The 19,978-nt window shown below is 42.8% G+C and overlaps 3 protein-coding genes and 1 long non-coding RNA gene across 7 annotated transcripts; 3 read left to right on the top strand and 1 right to left on the bottom strand.

The window, feature by feature from the left end:
- The first annotated feature begins 306 nt into the window (after positions 1 to 306).
- On the top strand, positions 307 to 882 carry LOC106364996 (glucosamine 6-phosphate N-acetyltransferase). The gene has a single exon (XM_013804461.3). It carries the CDS (start codon positions 313 to 315, stop codon positions 790 to 792), a length of 480 nt encoding a protein of 159 aa, XP_013659915.2. The 5' UTR covers positions 307 to 312; the 3' UTR covers positions 793 to 882.
- LOC106364995 (U3 small nucleolar ribonucleoprotein protein IMP3) lies at positions 837 to 2,252 on the bottom strand. Its single transcript, XM_048746387.1, has 4 exons — positions 1,977 to 2,252; positions 1,777 to 1,884; positions 1,245 to 1,319; positions 837 to 1,152 (listed from the first exon to the last, which is right to left on the bottom strand). Exons 1-4 carry the CDS (start codon positions 2,108 to 2,110, stop codon positions 921 to 923), a joined length of 549 nt encoding a protein of 182 aa, XP_048602344.1. The 5' UTR covers positions 2,111 to 2,252; the 3' UTR covers positions 837 to 920.
- A 344-nt stretch (positions 2,253 to 2,596) lies between these two features.
- Positions 2,597 to 5,004, top strand: LOC125581277. Of its 4 annotated transcripts, none has more exons than XR_007318961.1 (7): positions 2,597 to 2,705; positions 2,827 to 2,940; positions 3,103 to 3,198; positions 3,332 to 3,645; positions 3,857 to 3,971; positions 4,076 to 4,289; positions 4,374 to 5,004. It is a non-coding gene; the product is annotated as an uncharacterized LOC125581277 (long non-coding RNA). The 4 variants fall into 4 exon arrangements; XR_007318962.1 differs by having other exon boundaries at positions 2,621 to 2,940; positions 4,374 to 4,650; positions 4,732 to 5,004; XR_007318960.1 differs by having other exon boundaries at positions 2,622 to 2,940.
- Positions 5,005 to 7,805: 2,801 nt separating this feature from the next.
- LOC106364994 (GDSL esterase/lipase 7) lies at positions 7,806 to 9,410 on the top strand. Its single transcript, XM_022695352.2, has 5 exons — positions 7,806 to 8,097; positions 8,174 to 8,301; positions 8,444 to 8,692; positions 8,778 to 9,048; positions 9,145 to 9,410. Exons 1-5 carry the CDS (start codon positions 7,860 to 7,862, stop codon positions 9,363 to 9,365), a joined length of 1,107 nt encoding a protein of 368 aa, XP_022551073.2. The 5' UTR covers positions 7,806 to 7,859; the 3' UTR covers positions 9,366 to 9,410.
- The last annotated feature ends 10,568 nt before the right edge of the window (positions 9,411 to 19,978 follow it).

Below are 19,978 nucleotides of genomic sequence, written 5' to 3'. Positions count from 1 at the left end.
CAAGAACTTCTCATGTTTTTCTCTAGTATTTTTTTATTTTTTGTTTTACTTTTAATTCTTAAAGCTCATTTCAATATACACCGTTGGAGTTACTCTTAGTCAACTTTCTTAATCAACCCATTAAGTCTGGTAAGTTTAGTACCAATCTGGTAAAAAAACTCAAATGGACTAGATTAGCTTGATTGAGAGAATGGGTAACTTTTGTAATTATCGGAAACTTCGAATACTAAAACGTAAATATAACTTTCTTTGTACTTTATTATTTTATCAGTTCATTTAGTTCCAACGAACTCAAATCTTCTCGGATCTGCAATGACGGACGCGTCTAGTTCCGACATCGTCGGAGAGAAACAGACATTCAAGATCCGAAGGCTAGAGATCACCGACAAGAGAAATGGATACATGGAGCTTCTCAGCCAACTCACCGTCACAGGATCAGTAACCGACGACGAATTCGATAAGCGTTTCAAGGAGATCACCTCCTACGGAGACGACCATTTGATCTGCGTGATCGAAGAAGAGTCATCAGGTAAAATCGCGGCGACGGGGAGCGTGATGATAGAGAAGAAGTTCCTGAGAAACTGCGGCAAAGTCGGGCATGTAGAGGACGTTGTCGTGGATACAGAGTTCCGCGGGAAACGTCTCGGGAAGCGAGTGGTTGAGTTTCTAACGGATCATTGTCGAGCGATGGGTTGCTACAAGGTGATTCTTGATTGTGGCGTGGAGAAGAAAGAGTTTTACGAGAAATGTGGGTTGGTTAATAAAGGGATTCAAATGTCAAAGTACTTTTGACTGAATCTTGTTTTCTTGTCTTACTATAAGCTTTGGTCTGAATCTATTGCAAAAGGTTTGATGATTAATGAGAAACATATAGTTTGGTAATAGAAAAGGTTTACATTTTGAGAAGTGAGACAAATCTTTTAAGCAAGCATGTCGTAGTCATCCAATTTGTCGTTGTACTGAAGCACCTTGCGTTTAATCTTGGAGGAATCAACCCAGGTGATGAAATCTTCCATGTTCCGAGTTACTAAAAAGGCTGGATCGGTGATCGTGTCTGGTCCTACACGGATGTGTCCTTGCTCTATGTACGTCACTGCTTCTGTCAAGTGCTCTGCGTACTTCAGGTGAACCAACACTGTCGATAGCCTACGCCTGCAAATAATTAATAGAACCACATCAAAATTATATCATTTGGTGGCTCTCAAAGGATCGGCCTATATATATATATATATATAAACCAGTACCTGCAGAAGGAGGAAACTGATAACCGATCAGTTAAAGCCAAGCTTTTCCTAGTCGGTATAACTCCCATGTTGTATCTGCCATTATTTTAAAATACATGGAAACACACGCTTAGAACCACGCGAACAACATGAACCAAAAGCATATTTTATATCTACGGCAATGTTCTAAAATAATTATTGTTTAGGCGGATGCCTAGATTTTTTGAACGCCTAGCCGATTTTTTAATAAATCGGTTTGAAAAAATCGTTTCGCTCATATCCGATTTGCCGCCTAGACCGAACTGATCTACACAGTAGCTTAGACATTGAAGGTAATGATAAAAAAAAACAGATTTTGTAAGAATATGGACTCAATCGATTCCTCAAGATCATTAACCAGAAAACCATTAGATCAATCATTATAAAAAGATGACATTCAACCTCTAAGAAACTACTACGAACCCAAATTCATCTGCCTCTAATGTAATTAACCAGAAACAACTTGTCACAGCTATATTATAAATGTAACAACTGCAAAAAAGGGATAACTCACAGCTTCTCGAGAAGCATATCAGTCATCTGAATCCTAAAAGGATCAGTTGCATCCATCTGTTTCAACACGTTCGTCAGCTTCTGCACCATCCTACACAATCCTGAATATCTGACCCCCAAACAAACAAAAAACAGACTCAATAAGTATCAGAAAAAAAAAACCATTGAGAGGGAACAAAAAAGGAAGAGAAAGTTACAAACTTTTTGTAGTCGTCACGACCACCCATGTGGTAACGACCCGTGATCAGGGTTTCGCGATGGCCGCCTTCTCTTTTCCATTCCAGGAAATTTACTTTCTTCAGAACCTTCTTCTCATGGTTCTTGAGCTTCCTCATCGCTGACCCTTCTCAAGGTGATGCAAAGAGCGCGAAATCAGGGATTTTTGTTCGTCGCAGATGTAAGACGGCTTAAACAGAGAGAGGGTGCGGCGTAAGGATGCGGCGAGGTTTATGCTAAAACCCTAAGTCGCAGAGAGGATTAAAATCAAGGAAGAAGAAGAAGTCAGATTAATCCTACGGTCCTCATTCGTTGATTAATTTGTAAGGCCCTCCAGGGCCCAAATCCTTATAAATTGGGCTTTTAGTTCCTTTATCTTTCTGTTACAAATAAGCCCATAAATGTGTTTTCCGTTTTCTCATCTATTCTATACTAAAAGGGGAATATAGTGAGCAGAGAGGAATGCCACGTCATTTAATTAAATCAACCAATGAGGAGTTTCTGTTTTGCCATGTCATCTCTATCAAGCATGAATCCAAGTTTTTACGTAACCGAGCATTCGTGGTGGACTGATACGAAAAGACTAACTGACCCATATCAAGCCCATCTCTTAACCCTAAGGATCCCGACGACAATCAATCGACTCTTCCATTTCTTTATCGTTTCATCTATCTGTACATTGACGTTATCACCTCCACTCTTGACCATTCAATGGTATCCTTTACTCTTTTCTTCATGTTTCTTTCAACCTCTCTTTGTTTCTCTTTTTATTTAAACATCTTCACTGAATCTTACATGCAACCAAAATCTTTAATTTGTGTCTCTTCGCATCCAGTTGTTCCTATTTCTAATCGTTTTGATGATATTAATCGGTGGGGCTGTGTATTCCATATCGGCGTGTTCTCTCTGATCCCGACGTTTCATCTGACTCGCTGGTGGCTCGATCATGGTATGTCTATCAATTCCGTTATTATGTTGTCTCCGTGTAGATAAATTGTCTACACTCTTGAATTTTAATCAAAAGCCTTTGAATGGTGATTGATCCTTACTGTTTGGTTAAGCTTTGTGTTACCAAGTGTAAAGTGGCTAACTTTGTCACAAAATGCGTCAGGTGGGATCGATGGTAACAGCTAATGGAAAGACTGAGAAGATAGATACAGGTTTACCTGATCCTTTTCTTGAACGATTGAAGATCAACTTGCTAAAGGTGGCTACTCGATTGTACACTAAAGGAAAAATTCAGATGTTTTATACCAATTGAAATTGTCTTAAAATGTGACTTTTGGGTTTGGATACCATGATCGAAACTGAGACCTTTTCTTCTTCTTTGATATCATTAGGTTGTTTGATTTCTGAGCAATCCGGGTGTCCTAGAACGTGATTACACTTTATAAAATGAGAGATCATGCAGATTAAGGAAGTAATTGGCATCCAAACAACTTTGAGGAGGCATTAACTGTTGTAGTTAACTTTGATTTTTACATATACTTTCTTTGGTATACTATAATGATTCAATGTTTTTTAGATGCCAATATCTAACATTGTGTTTGCCTCTTGGCCCTTGATCGTACAGTTTAACCAATATCTGAGAACGTGAATCAGGTAGGAAGGATTGCTACATCTCAATAAGGAGAAAGTCATTGTCTGTTATGAGGTTAGATAGAACCGAGATAGTTTCTATAATTAAAAGAATTTTCTTCTCATATTTTTCTCTCTTGAGAAAACAATAAATTATATCTTCTTAAATCTTTTGACAGCCTGATTCACACCCGTAGCAAGCATGCATAAAAGATATTTCTTTTATGTTTGATTAAGAAAGAGAAGATTTAAGTATCTAATTGGTAATGTGGAATTTTGTTTATCAGGGTTCAATGCATGATAGTTTTGGAGACAAGGACTACGGTGATTCAGAAAGAACAATAACAAAGACACACGAATCTTGATACTTTCATAGTAAACAGAGCGTGAAGATGCTATAAGGTAATTTTTTAACTAATCTCTTCATCATATTTATATATTCTAGCTTAAAGAGTGAAAACAAAAACATGAATTGGACTGGAGTTTGGTCAATGTGATAAAAACAGATGCGAACCACTCAAGGTTCATGCAGAAATTAGCACAAGAGTCAGGGAAAGAGGAAGAAGAGGATCAAGAGATTGGAGCAGATAAAGTGTTCAAGAAAGTGAGAAAAATCTAAGATCAGGAACAGTCTTACCAAACATGGTCATAGTCATTACCATGATCATGATCTTGAAGAAGAATATGACGAGAAAGAACCAGAATGGCACAGTGAGCCAGGTTTGCCATTTACCTTAGAAAAAGACAAAAACATTAGGTTATGTGATATTAATGGTTTCTTTGTTTTATATCTGAATGGCACAGTGTATACACGGGCGGTGTAACAGGTCAACCTGAGGCACTGAGTCATTCCGGAGAAACTAATTTTCGGCACCAGCGGAGATCGTTCCAACATGGACAAAAGTTTTTCAGTTTGTGCCTTCCGATTATACCAAATCCGTTGAACTGGAGCCATTACGAGATGACGAGATGATGGATACTTCGGATTTGATGATATGCTGTCTCTTACATCTTTCGCCAATTCTTTGGAGTATAACGTTTGATGCATAAAGATTTAATCTGTTCACCTATTCTTTCATTGGTAACCAAGAAGCTCATATCCAAGTGTTCAAGATTGAGAATTGACTTAGCTATCTCATGTTCTGCTTCATCAATGTCATAGGATGCCTGCTTAAAGTTCATGGATGTGTGGAAGAAAATCACGAATCCGGTCAGTGCTTTGAAATCATGCAAGAGAAGTAAGGGCAAAACAACCAAGCATCTCTGCAATGAATGACTCAGGGTTTATGTTCGTAAATGCTGCAATCTTACTATTGTGATTATAGATTCTAATTTTTTTTTTCAATCTGGATAATGAAACCAAGACCTAGTGTCACACCTGAAAGTAAAATTTCTGTAACAGATTCATTCAAGTGAATGTAGGAGCTTCGCCTAAGTTTATGCTTCTACCTTAGAAGTGGTTGTTATGCATTATGAATATTCTTTTGAATCAAAAGAATGACAAATGGTCTTCTGTTAGCGAAACACAAGAAAAACCACTAAGGAGCTTCGTCTAAGTTTATGTCTTTTGAATCAGCTATTTTCTAAGTAGTTCCTACATACAAGAGTTAGAGTTGTATTGTCATTTTTATGTCAAGAAGGTGAAGTTCCAACCCAGATAAAGGGACATAGCTGATGATATTCCAAAGATAGAGAATCTAAAGATTTTAGAAAAGATGCATCAAAAAGATGGAGAAGCTGAGAAAATCAAAAGAGTGATGTCAGGTTTGAAGTACAAAAGAACCTAATTGGAATATGAATTAGATCTCACGGAGAATGCAACGGGGCTTTTTCCACCCAGCTACCAATATCCACATTTTTATTATTTAGTATTCTAAGCTAAAACTATATATATGATCTCCCTAATTTGCTTTTATATGTTGTTCTTTGTTTTATGGTTTCCTTCTTGAACGTGCACTCAATAAAACCTATCTAAAACTTATATATTGTGTGAGAATATTTATTTGCATTGTCTAATCATAGTAATTCATTCAGAGATTGTAACGCATAAACGGTGTTCTTCCTACTATGAGGCTGCAAGCAACTTGGTCTTTAGTTGGAAAACAACTTAAGAGCATGTAATGTCTCTTTTTTTTTTTTGGTCTGTAACGTCCTCAGATCTATTAATCCCATTCAGTTCTAAAATAACATATTAATTTAATCATTAGAGTTTTTATGAAAAAAAATCATTAAAACTACAAACTAACATAAAGAAAAGAGTAAGGTTTTTGAGACAGCCAAAATTCTTAATTTAGAGAGTCATTGTTGGTTTATATAGTTTACATAGTAAGTTTTGATGATGGTTTTTAAAAAAGTTTGTTATTTAATTTGGCTTGGTCTGTTTTATTTGAAATAATATTATTTCAAGATGAATTGATTTTGATTCAGTTTATATTAATTAGTATTGGAACTCGATGATTCTAAAGTCAAAACAAAGTTTAAATCAGTTTGTAAATTTTACTATTGCTTTATACTAAACCTAAAATAAGATAAAAGTATTTAAATCTTAATTAAGTTTAATTAACTTTTAACCTATCTTACTTATCATCCTATATTTGATTTCCCAAAAACAAAATCGTGAGTTTTAATTATGTTTAGTTCGGTAATCACAAGATTATGAATAAATATAAACTAATTTTATTTTTCTACCAATTTGAAAGTTTAAAATCAATTGCAATATATATACACAATTTTAATCATATATAAGTGCAAAAAAATTAATTAAATAAATTGATCCAAAAAAATTTAGTTAAATTAAAACTTATATGATTATACGACAACCCGGGCGTAGCCCGGGAAAGGTCCCTAGTTTTGATAAGTTGGAAGAAAATCTTACAGAGAGATGTTTTTTTTATTATACGTCATATCGGCTGACTCGGTCTTTCCCGAGAGAAACGTACATAATATACAGAGTGGATTGGTTCAAGAGTGTACTACTCTGTGTCAGACCTTAATTTAAAATACTTTTCGACTAACGTTAAGATGGACTGATCATCTATTACAGCCAAATATGTAAATCATATAGACCTAAACCCATGTCCAAACCGATCAAGTAGTGATAATTTTATTTCTAGGAGAAATCAAATGTATGATAATGTGGATACACACCAAGCCCTATAAATTACCACTAGACTACTACCACAATACCACATGGTTAGAGAGAAATGTTGTTGTGCCATTGTAAGTCCATCTAGTATTTATTTTAGATTTGATGCAGTTTAGAGAGTTCTTGCGAGACATATTCAGTAAACTTTGAACTTTAATATATTATTTTTCCTTAATTCATTGGGGTGAATGCTTTTAGCACTTGAAGCATATGACCCAAAGGCATTTGTAAAAGATAAAACTCAAAGTTGTACTTCAAGTTGGTGGCGCAGAATCATATATAAAGGACATTTGCTTAGTCAAAAGTTCACAATTGGTGGCTTGACCAAATCCAGCTTGGTTTGCCTTTGAGTTTTGAACATGTATATGCATGCTATCCACCCTTGTGATCAGTGGCGGAGCTAGATCTCACGTTTATATGGGTCATAACTCATTTATTAGAGACAAAAATATACATCTATGTAGTTTGAACCTAGGAACATGTGGGTCAATAGGAGAGATCAACATGTAAAATAGCCTTACAAGTTTATATTTATTAATTTCACATGGGTCATTTGACCACCATGCTTCTAAGGTGGCTCCGCCACTGCTTGTGATCGCTTCTTGAACTTGTACGCACTACACAAACGTCTACTATGCATTTAACTAACATCACATGTTACATACTATCCACACCCTTTGTGGTCGCTTCTTTGTGTGATAAGACATTAAATCTCACTACATACCAAAGGACTCAGGTCCAAACAAACTTAAAGCCCATTATGCTAGCTAGACCTATCCTGTACGTTAGTAACAAAGTCGTCACGTAAGTACATTATTTCTATCAGGAGCTATCAATGACTAGAAAACAGGTTTACAAAACTGGGGAGATGTAGCTGCTGGCTCGTCCTAAAAGCTGTCTCTATAGAAAAGAAGAAGAAAATAGTAAGAAATTTAAAGAAGCAGTAAATGAAAACATAAAAACAAATTTCAGAACAGTAACAGTTAACCACCACACTCCATGACATCATTTACCACGACCAGTTCTTCTGAACCAATCTCACCATGTCACTTTATCATGTTTCCATCCATTATCCATACCCATACATATACGAGTTTACTTACCTCTACATACATATAATAGAAAGAGAAAGATAGTAACTAAGCATGAAGTGTTTGTTGTTTTATCTTGTGTTCTTAGAGCTTCTCTGGTTTGGTTATGGACAATCTAGTAATCATCAGCCTCTTGCTCCAGCTTTCTTCGTCTTTGGAGATTCCTTAGTTGATTGTGGAAACAACAACTACATGCCTACACTTGCACGAGCTAACTATCTCCCATATGGAATTGATTTTGGCTTCCCCACTGGCCGTTTCTGTAATGGCCGTACAGTTGCTGATTATGGAGGTAACTAAAGACTAATAAAAAGATAATAAAATATAGTTTTACTTCTTTTTCAAAAACCATTTTTGTTGTGATGTAGCAATGTACCTCGGTTTGCCATTGGTGCCACCATTTTTATCTCCTGTATCAATTGTGCAAAACGTCTTGAGAGGGCTTAACTATGCATCTGCAGCAGCTGGGATCTTAGAAGAAACTGGCCAACATTTTGTGAGTATCAGATCAAGAATATTATACACTTATAAATAAAAACTTACAAAAATCTCTTTTGTTTTTTTTTTTTTTTTTTTACCAAAAAAAAAATCTCTTTTGTTTTTAGATATATTTACCTTTGTTATTTTTTCTTTTCCAGGGAGCAAGAACTTCATTCAGTGAACAGATATCACAGTTTGAGATGACAATTGAGTTAAAGCTCCGGCCATTCTTTCAAACCCCTGATGATCTGAGAAAGTATCTTGCCAAATCCATTATTGGGATCAATATAGGAAGCAATGATTACATCAACAATTACCTTATGCCGGATAGATACTCGAGCAGCAAAACCTACAGTGGAGAAGACTATGCAAATCTCCTTATCAAGACTCTCTCAGCTCAAATATCAGTAAACTAAACTCTCCCATAATAGTACAAATTCTCATCTCATACTCTTAAGCATAAAGTGTGTTCTTCTACATATATTTTTGCAGAGACTATACAACTCGGGTGCAAGAAAAATGGTATTAGGTGGAACAGGACCACTAGGTTGCATACCGAGTCAGTTATATATGGTAAACGGCAACAACAACAACAACAACAACAGCAAGTGTGTGACAAAGATCAATAACTTGGTTTCATTGTTCAATAGCCGATTGAAAGATCTACCAAACACTCTCAACACAACTCTTTCAGGATCTTTCATTATCTATCAAAACATCTATGATCTCTTCCATGATATGGTTGTGAATCCCTCTAGATATGGTAAATGACCACAACCTATCTATATTCAATAAGGGCTTTGCCTTTAATCTCAATATCAAAAAATTTAGTCTTTAGTTCTCTATTTTTTTTTTGCAGGTCTTGTTATACCAGACAAAGCATGCTGCGGTAGTGGGAGATATGGAGGAGCCTCAACATGCCTTCCTTTGCAGCAACCATGCTTGGAAAGGAATCAATATGTCTTTTGGGATGCATTTCATCCAACAGAATCTGCCAACAAAATCATAGCTGAAAATACATTCAGCAAGTCTGCCAAATACTCTCATCCTATCAGTTTATATGAGTTGGTTAAGCTGTGAGGGAGGGATATGTCTCAAAGCTAGATTTCTGTGGGAACCGAAATTCGCACTGTCGATTTCCGTTTAAATAAGGAAACTAAGAAAACCCTAGTTTCCCAGAGGACCCGGATATCTGTTAATTACCACACGTCAAGCAATCAGAACACGAGAATAACAACGATAAAAATAAGAAATCGAAAAAAGAGCAAAGTAGATCTTATTCCGAATCTGCGTATGAGCGTTACAACAAGGTATAAGCCTGGGCTCGAGAGCTGTCGGCGAGATTCCTAGTTCTAGCAACCCTAAGACGGCTAAACCTAATTGAGTCGCAGCTCGAAATAACAAAAACGGAAAGTTGCCTAAATCGCTCTAAATGCTAAGTTTGCTCTGAAAAAGTTCTCCCTTCTGCTCCTCGCCTAGGACTCCTTATATACTAGCTCCAAGGTCGGTTTACGCTTTTACTCTTCTGCCCTTAAGCCGTCATAGCATAAAAACGGAGATATTCCATTTTTCCCGATCTTCACAATTATCTTCAAAACTTCCGTATTTATCCGCGGAAACTTGACATTTATCCTTCCTCGCGGGCCAAGCGCGAACCATGCTGTGGTTCACGGGCTTTTGGTTAGGAAAAATCGTAGGATGGGCCTCGAGTCGTGTTTTAGGTCCCTTTGGGCCGTCTTCCGACTCGACACGTTTACTACGAGTTTTCCGCGGTTTCTAATCCGCGAAGTTTGATCGATGAATTAGAATAGCGGGGAACATAGACTGAGCTTGCTACGGTCTTCGGGAGATAGCATTCGAAGGTTCGACGAGAATGCAAGGACTGGTGTCGTGTCGATGTTCGGAAAGGTTCAATCGCTACACAGCGACCGAACTTTGGCTCGAGCCCGGTCGCTATGTAGCGACCGAGCGAAATGAGTGCTCGGTCGCTACGTAGCGACCGAGCTTCGGCTTGAGCTCGGTCGCTACGTAGCGACCAAGCGGGACGATCGCTCGGTCGCTACGTAGCGACCGAGCTTTGGCCCGAGCTCGGTCGCTACGTAGCGACCGAGCGGGACGATCGCTCGGTCGCTACGTAGCGACCGAGCTTTGGCTCGAGCTCGGTCGCTACGTAGCGACCGAGCGGGACGATCGCTCGGTCGCTACGTAGCGACCGAGCTTGGCTGAGCTCGGTCGCTACGTAGCGACCGAGCGGGACGATCGCTCGGTCGCTACGTAGCGACCGAGCGGGACGATCGCTCGGTCGCTACGTAGCGACCGAGCTTTGGCTCGAGCTCGGTCGCTACGTAGCGACCGAGCGGGACGATCGCTCGGTCGCTACGTAGCGACCGAGCTTGGCTGAGCTCGGTCGCTACGTAGCGACCGAGCGGGACGATCGCTCGGTCGCTACGTAGCGACCGAGCTTTGGCTCGAGCTCGGTCGCTACGTAGCGACCGAGCGGGACGATCGCTCGGTCGCTACGTAGCGACCGAGCTTTGGCTCGAGCTCGGTCGCTACGTAGCGACCGAGCGGGACGAGCGCTCGGTCGCTACGTAGCGACCGAGCGGGACGGACGTTCAGTCGCTGCGTAACGACCTGTTTCGAGCTTTCGTCGGACGTCTCGATTCTTTCTTCCGCCAAGCTTTTTCGTAAGGAAGAATCTATTTCGAAAAGTACTCTTCGGAGAAACTCTTATTTTCTTCTTCGAACGTTTTGAATGTTTAAATTTGTCGTAACCGTTTTTGACCCCAACAGTTAGCCCCCCAGCCCGTTAGAGTTGTGACTCTAGCGGGCGGATAGATGACTTTGACAAGGTTAAGTGTATTGGACGAAATTTACAGTTAAAACTCCGCGGAAAAAAGTTGTCGAGGCGACATTCCGAACCCATACTTCTATAAGTAGTGAGCTCTTGTCATTCATTCTCTTCACACCTTTCCTCCTTCATTTTCTTCAAAACCTCTCTAGTTTCATAACTTTCCTTTCAACATGTCTTCCTCCCAAGGTGATAAGAAGGATTCCGACGTCGAGATGGGTGAGGCCACCTCTCTGGCTCCGGTTCCAACTTCTCCGGCGGAAGTGCCGGCTTGTGTTGCCGGTCATCTTTCTTTCCGAGAGAAACTAGTTCGTCGCCAAGCCGAGAAAGAATTGGCTCAGACTGGCTCCGAGTTCCCGTCTTCCTCCGCGCAGGTCGTTGCCCCGTGTCACGGGACCGGCTTCGCGGCTCTTCCCCCGCAAGTCCTACCTGCGGGATCTTCCACGACTCCGATCCTCGTCGAGGACAAAGAGAAGGCCGCTGACTCTATGCCTCCGCCTCCAGCCAGAAAAGAAATCGTTCTGGCATTGCGTGCTCCTAGCGCTGTCCAGGCTACTCAGCCTAAGAGTCGGAAGAGGAAACTGGCCAAGAGCGGTGACGGGGAGACTTCGCAGCGAGGTGGGTCGAGCCTAGCGTCGGGACTTCGCGGAAAGGTTTGTTTCTTGTTTGAATTCTCGATCGTCTGTCGTGCATTCTTTTCATGGACTTAGTCTTAAGAATTTTTTTGTTCGCAGTTCATATCGTTGATCGATGGGATGATCAGCGAATGTGGTTCTGAGACCAGTCGTCTTTCCGGGGAGTTGGTGGAGCTTCAGGGCAGATGGTCCGAAACCGAGGCTATGTTGACGGCTGTCGAGGACTCTCACTCTGCGAAAGTGTCGAAGCTCGAGGTTGCGATAGGAGAGCTTGAGAGGGACCTCGGGAAGACGGCGAGTTCCTTGCTTAAGGAAAAGAAAACCAGGAAGGCCAAATCCTCGGAGGTGCGTCGACTCCAGCGTCAGATCGAGAGTGACGCTGGACTAGCGCGCCGCGGGATCCAAGAGGCTACGGATGCCCTTCGTGCGGAGTTTCAGGCTCGCTTGGCGAAGATTTCTGCTTCCCTGGGTTCCCTCGAGCGTATCCGGAGCAGGGATTTCGCTTTGGCGACGATTGAGGGCGGGATGGCCGTGGTTCGGTTGCTCCAAAGTGAGACTCCCCCGACCTTGGAGGCCGAAGAGGCCCGACTGTCCGGCTGCAAGGGAGATATGGCGGCCGAGGATGGCGATTTCGATCTCATCCTGCCGACCTAAAATCCGCTTGCTTCCTTCCGACGTGTCCAGAAGACCCAGAGGGGAAAGATCCGATGGTCGGAGAGAACGGAAGCGACGTGGCTCCAGGCTCGGACGAGGCGGCGGGTGAAGAGGGAGCGTAAGTTCTGAGGGTGACTTGGGTTAGATCTCTTGCGAGAGATTTGTTTTTTTTTATGTCTTTATGCTTCGGCCTTGAACGGCCTTGTTTGTATTTCGGGACTTTGAATCCCTGCCGCTCCGCGGCTTTATGGTATGATAATCGGATAACGTTTTTTATGAATTTGTGAATAGTGGGGAGGAAGGTGATGAGTTGTCGTCTCATATCCTTCTTCGATTGTGAAATGTTTTATTCGAGACCTGTTTCGAGAGTTCTTCCGCGAGATGTGAACTCTGCGGGGGCGCTGAAGGTATCGAACGTAAACATAGAGGCGTGGTTTAAGAATCTCTTATCTTTTGATATCATGCCTTTGAGATGTTAGAGACCAGTGCGCTGGGTTTAGGGCAAGACCTAGGTTTACTTTCGGTTTAAGGATTGTGCGGTGACTAACCGGCTATCGTTTTTCCTGTCGCGATTTCTTCCTGATTCGTATCGATGTAAAGTCCGCGAAAAGTTCTCGGCTTATACGACTTGTTTGATACGAATCGAGCATCTCTCCGGAGACCGGAAGTGCTAGACCAAAATTTCGGATTTCTTTTATAGCGCTATTATCCTTGTGTCGGATGTAAGAGAGTCATCTCCATGAGATGGCTATGTCTGTTTAGGACGTTTGTGAGTTCGATGTGATCAGCATCGGACTTGGTGGCGTGTGCCGTTGTTTTGATTAATTTGCGCAAAATAAATGTTAATGTGTGCATATATGTGTCTTTTTGCGGAGATTTCGTTTGCTCGGAAGAAATCAATTTTGAGGCATCTTTTGCGACGTCTCGCGATGCTAAAGGTTCGATTCTCCCAAGCGGCCGACCAATTTCCGAAGACCTCGTTGCGATTTCGCGGGTGAGGATGTTTTGATAAGTCGAAAACACCAAAAGTGCGGTAAGAAGTTTTTCGATTTTTTGGGAGTATACGAGTATACGTACCCACTCCCCCCCTTTTTAATAAGGGAGGACAGCTGAATTTGCCTTTCGGCAAACTGCCTACGTACTCCTTGCGGAGATCAAGCCGTCTCGTAGTTCAGTGATTGCGAGTTGGTTCGTTTAGTGATAGTATTTTTTGAGATGCATCGCATTCCAGGTTCTAGGGATTTTTATGCCCTGCATGTTGGCTATTTCGTAAGAACCTGGTCGGACGACTTTTTCGATTTTATAGGGACCTTCCCAGTTTGCTCCGAGTTTTCCCGCGTTTCGTTCAGCGGTGTTTTGGAAGACTTTGCGAAGGACCAGATCTCCCTGATTGAACCTTCGGTTCCGTACGTTGGAGTTATAGTATCTCGCAGCGGCGTGCTGGTAGTTTTGAATTCGGATGAGCGCTCGATCCCGGCGTTCGTTAATGAGGTCGAGATCGTCCAAGAGCATAGCATTGTTGAGTTCCTCTCGTTCGGGTAAGAACCTTCTTCGAACACCGGGAAATTCTACTTCTGCGGGAATCATGCACTCCGCGCCGTATACCAAGGCGAAGGGAGTTTCTCCCGTTGCTCGCCTTGGGGTGGTACGGTGAGACCAGAGGACTCCCTCGAGTTCGTCGGCCCATCTACCTTTTTTGGCCTCCAAGCGTTTCTTCAGTCCGTCGAGAATGGTCTTGTTGATTGTTTCAGCCTGTCCGTTGCACTGCGGATATCTGGGAGTTGACTTGTTGAGTCGTATCTTCCACTTTTCGCAGAATGCCTCGAATCGGGTGGAAATAAATTGAGACCCGTTATCGGTTACGATTTCGTAAGGAACTCCATGCCTACAGATGATGTTTTTCCATACGAAATTCTCGACTTGGACGTCTTTTATACTTGCGTACGAGTCCGCCTCTACCCATTTTGAGAAGAAATCGGTAAGGACTAGAAGGAAACGCTTTTGCTTTGAATTATGCAGAGGTCCGACAATATCCATGGCCCAGCGCATAAAGGGATAAGGCGACGTGATGGAGGAAAGAACTTCGGCGGGTTGTCGGATAGTTGGCGCATGCCTTTGGCATTTTTCGCATTTTCGTGCGAATTTTTCGCAATCTCCGATCATTGTTGGCCAATAGTACCCGTGGCGTTTGATTTTCACGGCTAGTGATCTTCCGCCGGAATGGTTGCCGCATGAGCCGGAATGTATTTCCTCCATTACTTTCCTCGCCTTTTCTCCTTCCAGGCACGTCAGGAGCGGTCCGGAGAATCTCCACTTGTAGATTTCGCCGTCCACTGTTACGTAGCGTGCGGCCTGTGTTCGGATCTTGCGAGCTGACCATTTTTCGGCGGGCAGTTGCCCGTCGATAATGTAGTCTCGAATCGTCTGAAGCCATGGGGTATCACAACCGTAATCGGATTGCTCCGATGGTGGTGGTATCGTAATCTCTTCTTCCTCGTCGTCTTGACCCTCTATGAGATTGACAACGACTGGGGGTCCGATACTCGGATGTTCGATGAACTCGACCGGAATTACCCTTTTGAGTCCTGGATCGGAACTTGATGCTAAGGCCGCGAGGGCGTCCGCCTGGACATTCTCGGAACGGGGGATCCGGGTAAGGGCGAAACAGTCGAAGTCTTGAGCTAGACCTTGGACCAGTTTGAGGTACGCGTCCATCCGTTCGTCTCTGGCTTCATATTCTCCGCTGAATTGACTGGCCACTAACTGGGAGTCGCAGTAAGCGTGGAGATTGCGTATTTTTAAGCCGTGAGCCAAACGTAGACCTGCGATCAATGCTTCGTATTCGGCCTCGTTGTTTGAGGCATGGAATTCCAGTCTGAACGATTGTTCCAGGATCTCGCTTGTTGGAGATGTGAGACGGATCCCGATACCCGATCCTTGCTTGGATGAAGATCCGTCGACGTGGAGGAGCCAGGTGGAATTTGGTTCCTCGTTGGTTATTGCTCCCGTTGGAAGTTCGACCAAAAAGTCCGCGAGCACCTGTGATTTTGCGCTCGTCCTTGGTCGGTATTCGATGTCATACTCGCTCAACTCGACCGCCCACTTTGCCAATCGGCCTGATTGACTTGGGCTATGCAAAATTGTCCGTAAGGGAAAAGTCGTGAGGATAACAATCGTGTGGGATTGGAAATATGGTCGTAGTTTTCGGGCCGATGTTACGACCGCGCATGCCAATTTTTCCATCAACGGATACCTAGATTCGGCATCCAGCAAGGTTTTGCTTATGTAAAAAATAGGTTTCTGCTCCCCGCGTTCTTCCCTGATCAGGACTCCGCTTACGGCTGTTGCCGATACCGCGATGTACAAGAACAAAGGCTCTCCTTCCACGGGTTTTGCGAGGACTGGAGGAGTAGCTAAATAACGCTTCAGCTGTTGGAAGGCGTTTTCGCACTCTTCCGTCCATTCGAATTTTTTATTTCCTCGCAGGACGTCGTAGAAGGGCAGGCACTTATCTGTTGATCGTGAGATAAATCGGTTAAGTGCTGCGATTCTGCCGGTCAGTCTTTGGACTTCCCGTTTATTCTTCGGCGAAGCCATCTCGATTAGAGCGTTGATCTGTTTTGGATTTGCTTCGATACCGCGGTTGGTGACCAAGTAGCCGAGGAATTCTCCTGATGCCACGGCGAATCTGCATTTCGTCGGGTTGAGCTTCATGTTATGGGAGTTTAGTTGTGCGAAGCATTCTTCGAGATGTGACACGTGATCCCTTGCTTTGAGGGATTTGACAAGCATGTCGTCGATATAAACTTCCATCGTTTTTCCGAGTTGTTTGGAGAACATTCGGTTCACGAGTCGTTGGTAAGTTGCTCCAGCGTTTTTGAGGCCGAAGGGCATTACCTCATAGCAATAGGTTCCGCGATCGGTAATGAACGCAGTCTTCTCACGATCGTCGGGATTCATCCTAATTTGATTATAGCCTGAGAAAGCGTCCATGAAGGATAGGAGTTCGTTGCCCGCCGTTGCTTCTACCAATCGATCGATATGTGGTAGAGGGAAGCTATCCTTTGGACATGCCTTGTTTAGGTCGGTAAAATCTACGCAAACTCGCCACTTCCCGTTTTTCTTTTTGACTACTACGGGGTTGGCGAGCCAGTCGGGGTATCTTACTTCCGTTATCGACCCAACTTTAAGCAGTTTTTCGACCTCATCGTTTACTGCGGTAGCACGTTCGGGTCCCAGCTTCCGTCTTTTCTGTTTGACGGGTTTGAATGTTGGGTCGATGTTCAGCTCGTGACATGTTATGTTAATGTCGATTCCTGGCATATCTTCCGCAGCCCACGCGAAAGTATTAAGGTTCTTTTTAGACAGGTTATGAGTTCTGTCTTTAAAGGCTCGTGGAGATTGGCTCCGATCTCGACGCAGCGTTCTGGGAAGGCTTCGTCGAGACAGATCGTTACCACGGGTTCACAAGTTGGCTCGCGTTTTTCATCTAGAGCTGCGAAGATACGAGATTGCCAGAAGAATTCCGCTGAATCCTGACTTCGCGTATCTTTGCTGGAGGTCTCTTTCTCCGCTTTCTTAGGAGTAATTTCGAGGATCGGTCTCTTTCGTTTTAGTTCCGCGGCGAAACAGACCTGAGAAACTCTTGGATTTCCCCAGATTACCTCGACTCCGTTAGGGGTCGGGAACTTGAGGCAAAGATGGTAGGTTGATGGGATTGCGCGCATGGTGTTCAGCCATGGCGTCCCCATGATAACGTTGTAAGATGCGGGGCGGTCGACGACTAGAAACTCTGTGATGTTTGTCACGGTTCCGGCTTTGACAGCGAGTCTAATCGATCCGTAGGCCATGGTCGTTTCCCCCGAAAGCCCTAGCAGTGGGCTTGGGCATTTTGCGATCTCGGATTGACTGATCCCCATCTTTTCAAGAGTGTCTTTGAAGATGATATCGGCCGAGCTTCCGGTATCGATTAGTACTCTAGCGACGTCGATATCTCGAATTGTCAACTCGATAACAAGGAGATCGTTCCGAGGTTTGGCTCGATCGACCGTTTCTCCCCCCCTGAATGAGATGACATTCGCGCACGTCGAACCTCGCATGTCTGTCCTGATCGTTGAGTGGTTTTTGCGGGTTAGATTGATCCGTAAGTCCCCCTCCTTCTAGCGCCAAACTGTGGGAACCGAAATTCGCACTGTCGATTTCCGTTTAAATAAGGAAACTAAGAAAACCCTAGTTTCCCAGAGGACCCGGATATCTGTTAATTACCACACGTCAAGCAATCAGAACACGAGAATAACAACGATAAAAATAAGAAATCGAAAAGAGAGCAAAGTAGATCTTATTCCGAATCTGCGTATGAGCGTTACAACAAGGTATAAGCCTGGGCTCGAGAGCTGTCGGCGAGATTCCTAGTTCTAGCAACCCTAAGACGGCTAAACCTAATTGAGTCGCAGCTCGAAATAACAAAAACGGAAAGTTGCCTAAATCGCTCTAAATGCTAAGTTTGCTCTGAAAAAGTTCTCCCTTCTGCTCCTCGCCTAGGACTCCTTATATACTAGCTCCAAGGTCGGTTTACGCTTTTACTCTTCTGCCCTTAAGCCGTCATAGCATAAAAATGGAGATATTCCATTTTTCCCGATCTTCACAATTATCTTCAAAACTTCCGTATTTATCCGCGGAAACTTGACATTTATCCTTCCTCGCGGGCCAAGCGCGAACCATGCTGTGGTTCACGGGCTTTTGGTTAGGAAAAATCGTAGGATGGCCTCGAGTCGTGTTTTAGGTCCCTTTGGGCCGTCTTCCGACTCGACACGTTTACTACGAGTTTTCCGCGGTTTCTAATCCGCGAAGTTTGATCGATGAATTAGAATAGCGGGGAACATAGACTGAGCTTGCTACGGTCTTCGGGAGATAGCATTCGAAGGTTCGACGAGAATGCAAGGACTGGTGTCGTGTCGATGTTCGGAAAGGTTCAATCGCTACACAGCGACCGAACTTTGGCTCGAGCCCGGTCGCTATGTAGCGACCGAGCGAAATGAGTGCTCGGTCGCTACGTAGCGACCGAGCGGGACGATCGCTCGGTCGCTACGTAGCGACCGAGCTTTGGCTCGAGCTCGGTCGCTACGTAGCGACCGAGCGGGACGATCGCTCGGTCGCTACGTAGCGACCGAGCTTGGCTGAGCTCGGTCGCTACGTAGCGACCGAGCGGGACGATCGCTCGGTCGCTACGTAGCGACCGAGCGGGACGATCGCGCGGTCGCTACGTAGCGACCGAGCGGGACGAGCGCTCGGTCGCTACGTAGCGACCGAGCGGGACGGACGTTCAGTCGCTGCGTAACGACCTGTTTCGAGCTTTCGTCGGACGTCTCGATTCTTTCTTCCGCCAAGCTTTTTCGTAAGGAAGAATCTATTTCGAAAAGTACTCTTCGGAGAAACTCTTATTTTCTTCTTCGAACGTTTTGAATGTTTAAATTTGTCGTAACCGTTTTTGACCCCAACAATTTCCTCTCATTATCAGAGTACCTTGGTTTTCTGATTTCTAGTTAGAAGACTCTAAATATGAGATTTGTATGTAACACTTGCCCAAATCTTCAAGATCATAATCTATATTCCAATGTTATAAGCTAAGCATTTCTTTCTAAAAATATTAGCCAACAAGGCCACAAAGTGGCATAGAGAAAGTTTTCTTATCGAGTGGCTGCTTATTTACATCTAGATATAAGTTTATTTACCTCCAAAATTTTTTTCCTATAATTCCTGTAAACAAAGATTCATTTATTATACAAAAGTGTTTTTTTTGGTCTTGAATAAATTTAACATTCATTCATTAAGAGAAAAAACCTAATACCTTCTACGCCTAAGGGCCTGACTGGTTTAACCGCAGCGGTTGCGGTTGCGGTTGCGGGAGTTTGCGGATGCGGGTGGTTGCGGTTTCTAGCGGTTTTAAGAGATTTGTACGACTGGTTATGCGGTTAGAAATTTGTGCGTTTGCGGGATACTTACATTAACAATAATATTTACATTTTATACAATTATAAAAATATCAAAAATAATAATATTATAATAAATATAAAATTTATATTTAGAAAGTTATAGTTTAAATTTTTTAAAAATATAGAAAATATTTTTATTTTAAAGTTTTATAATATTAATTAAAATTTAATTGATATATTTTAGCATTTTTATAATTTCAGTTTAATTTTTTTATTGAATTTTTTTATTTTTGTATTTATATTGTTTTGGAAAAAAAATAATTTTTTTTTATCCTCCCGCAAACGCCCGCAACCGCAAACGCTAGCTGGAACCAGCTTTTGAATTTATGAGGTTCAGAGCGATTTGGAGCGATTTGGAGCGGTTTAGAGCGGTTTGAGCGATTGTTGCAAAACGCCAGCAACCGCTACCAACCGCAAAAGCTGCGTTTGCGGGTGGTAGCGGGAAAACCAGTCATACCCTAAGTAACCAGTAACTAATCTCTAAACTCTAGTTCCACTAAAAGGTTGTCTTAATTTTAATTAATTGGCCTCCATAAATTTTCTCAAGCCTTCTTGCTTAGT

Source organism: Brassica napus, chromosome C2 (genome assembly GCF_020379485.1).
Source record: "Brassica napus cultivar Da-Ae chromosome C2, Da-Ae, whole genome shotgun sequence".
Lineage (NCBI taxonomy): Eukaryota > Viridiplantae > Streptophyta > Magnoliopsida > Brassicales > Brassicaceae > Brassica > Brassica napus.
Note: the sequence above shows the minus strand (reverse complement) of the source record. Positions and strands in the feature narration are given on the sequence as shown.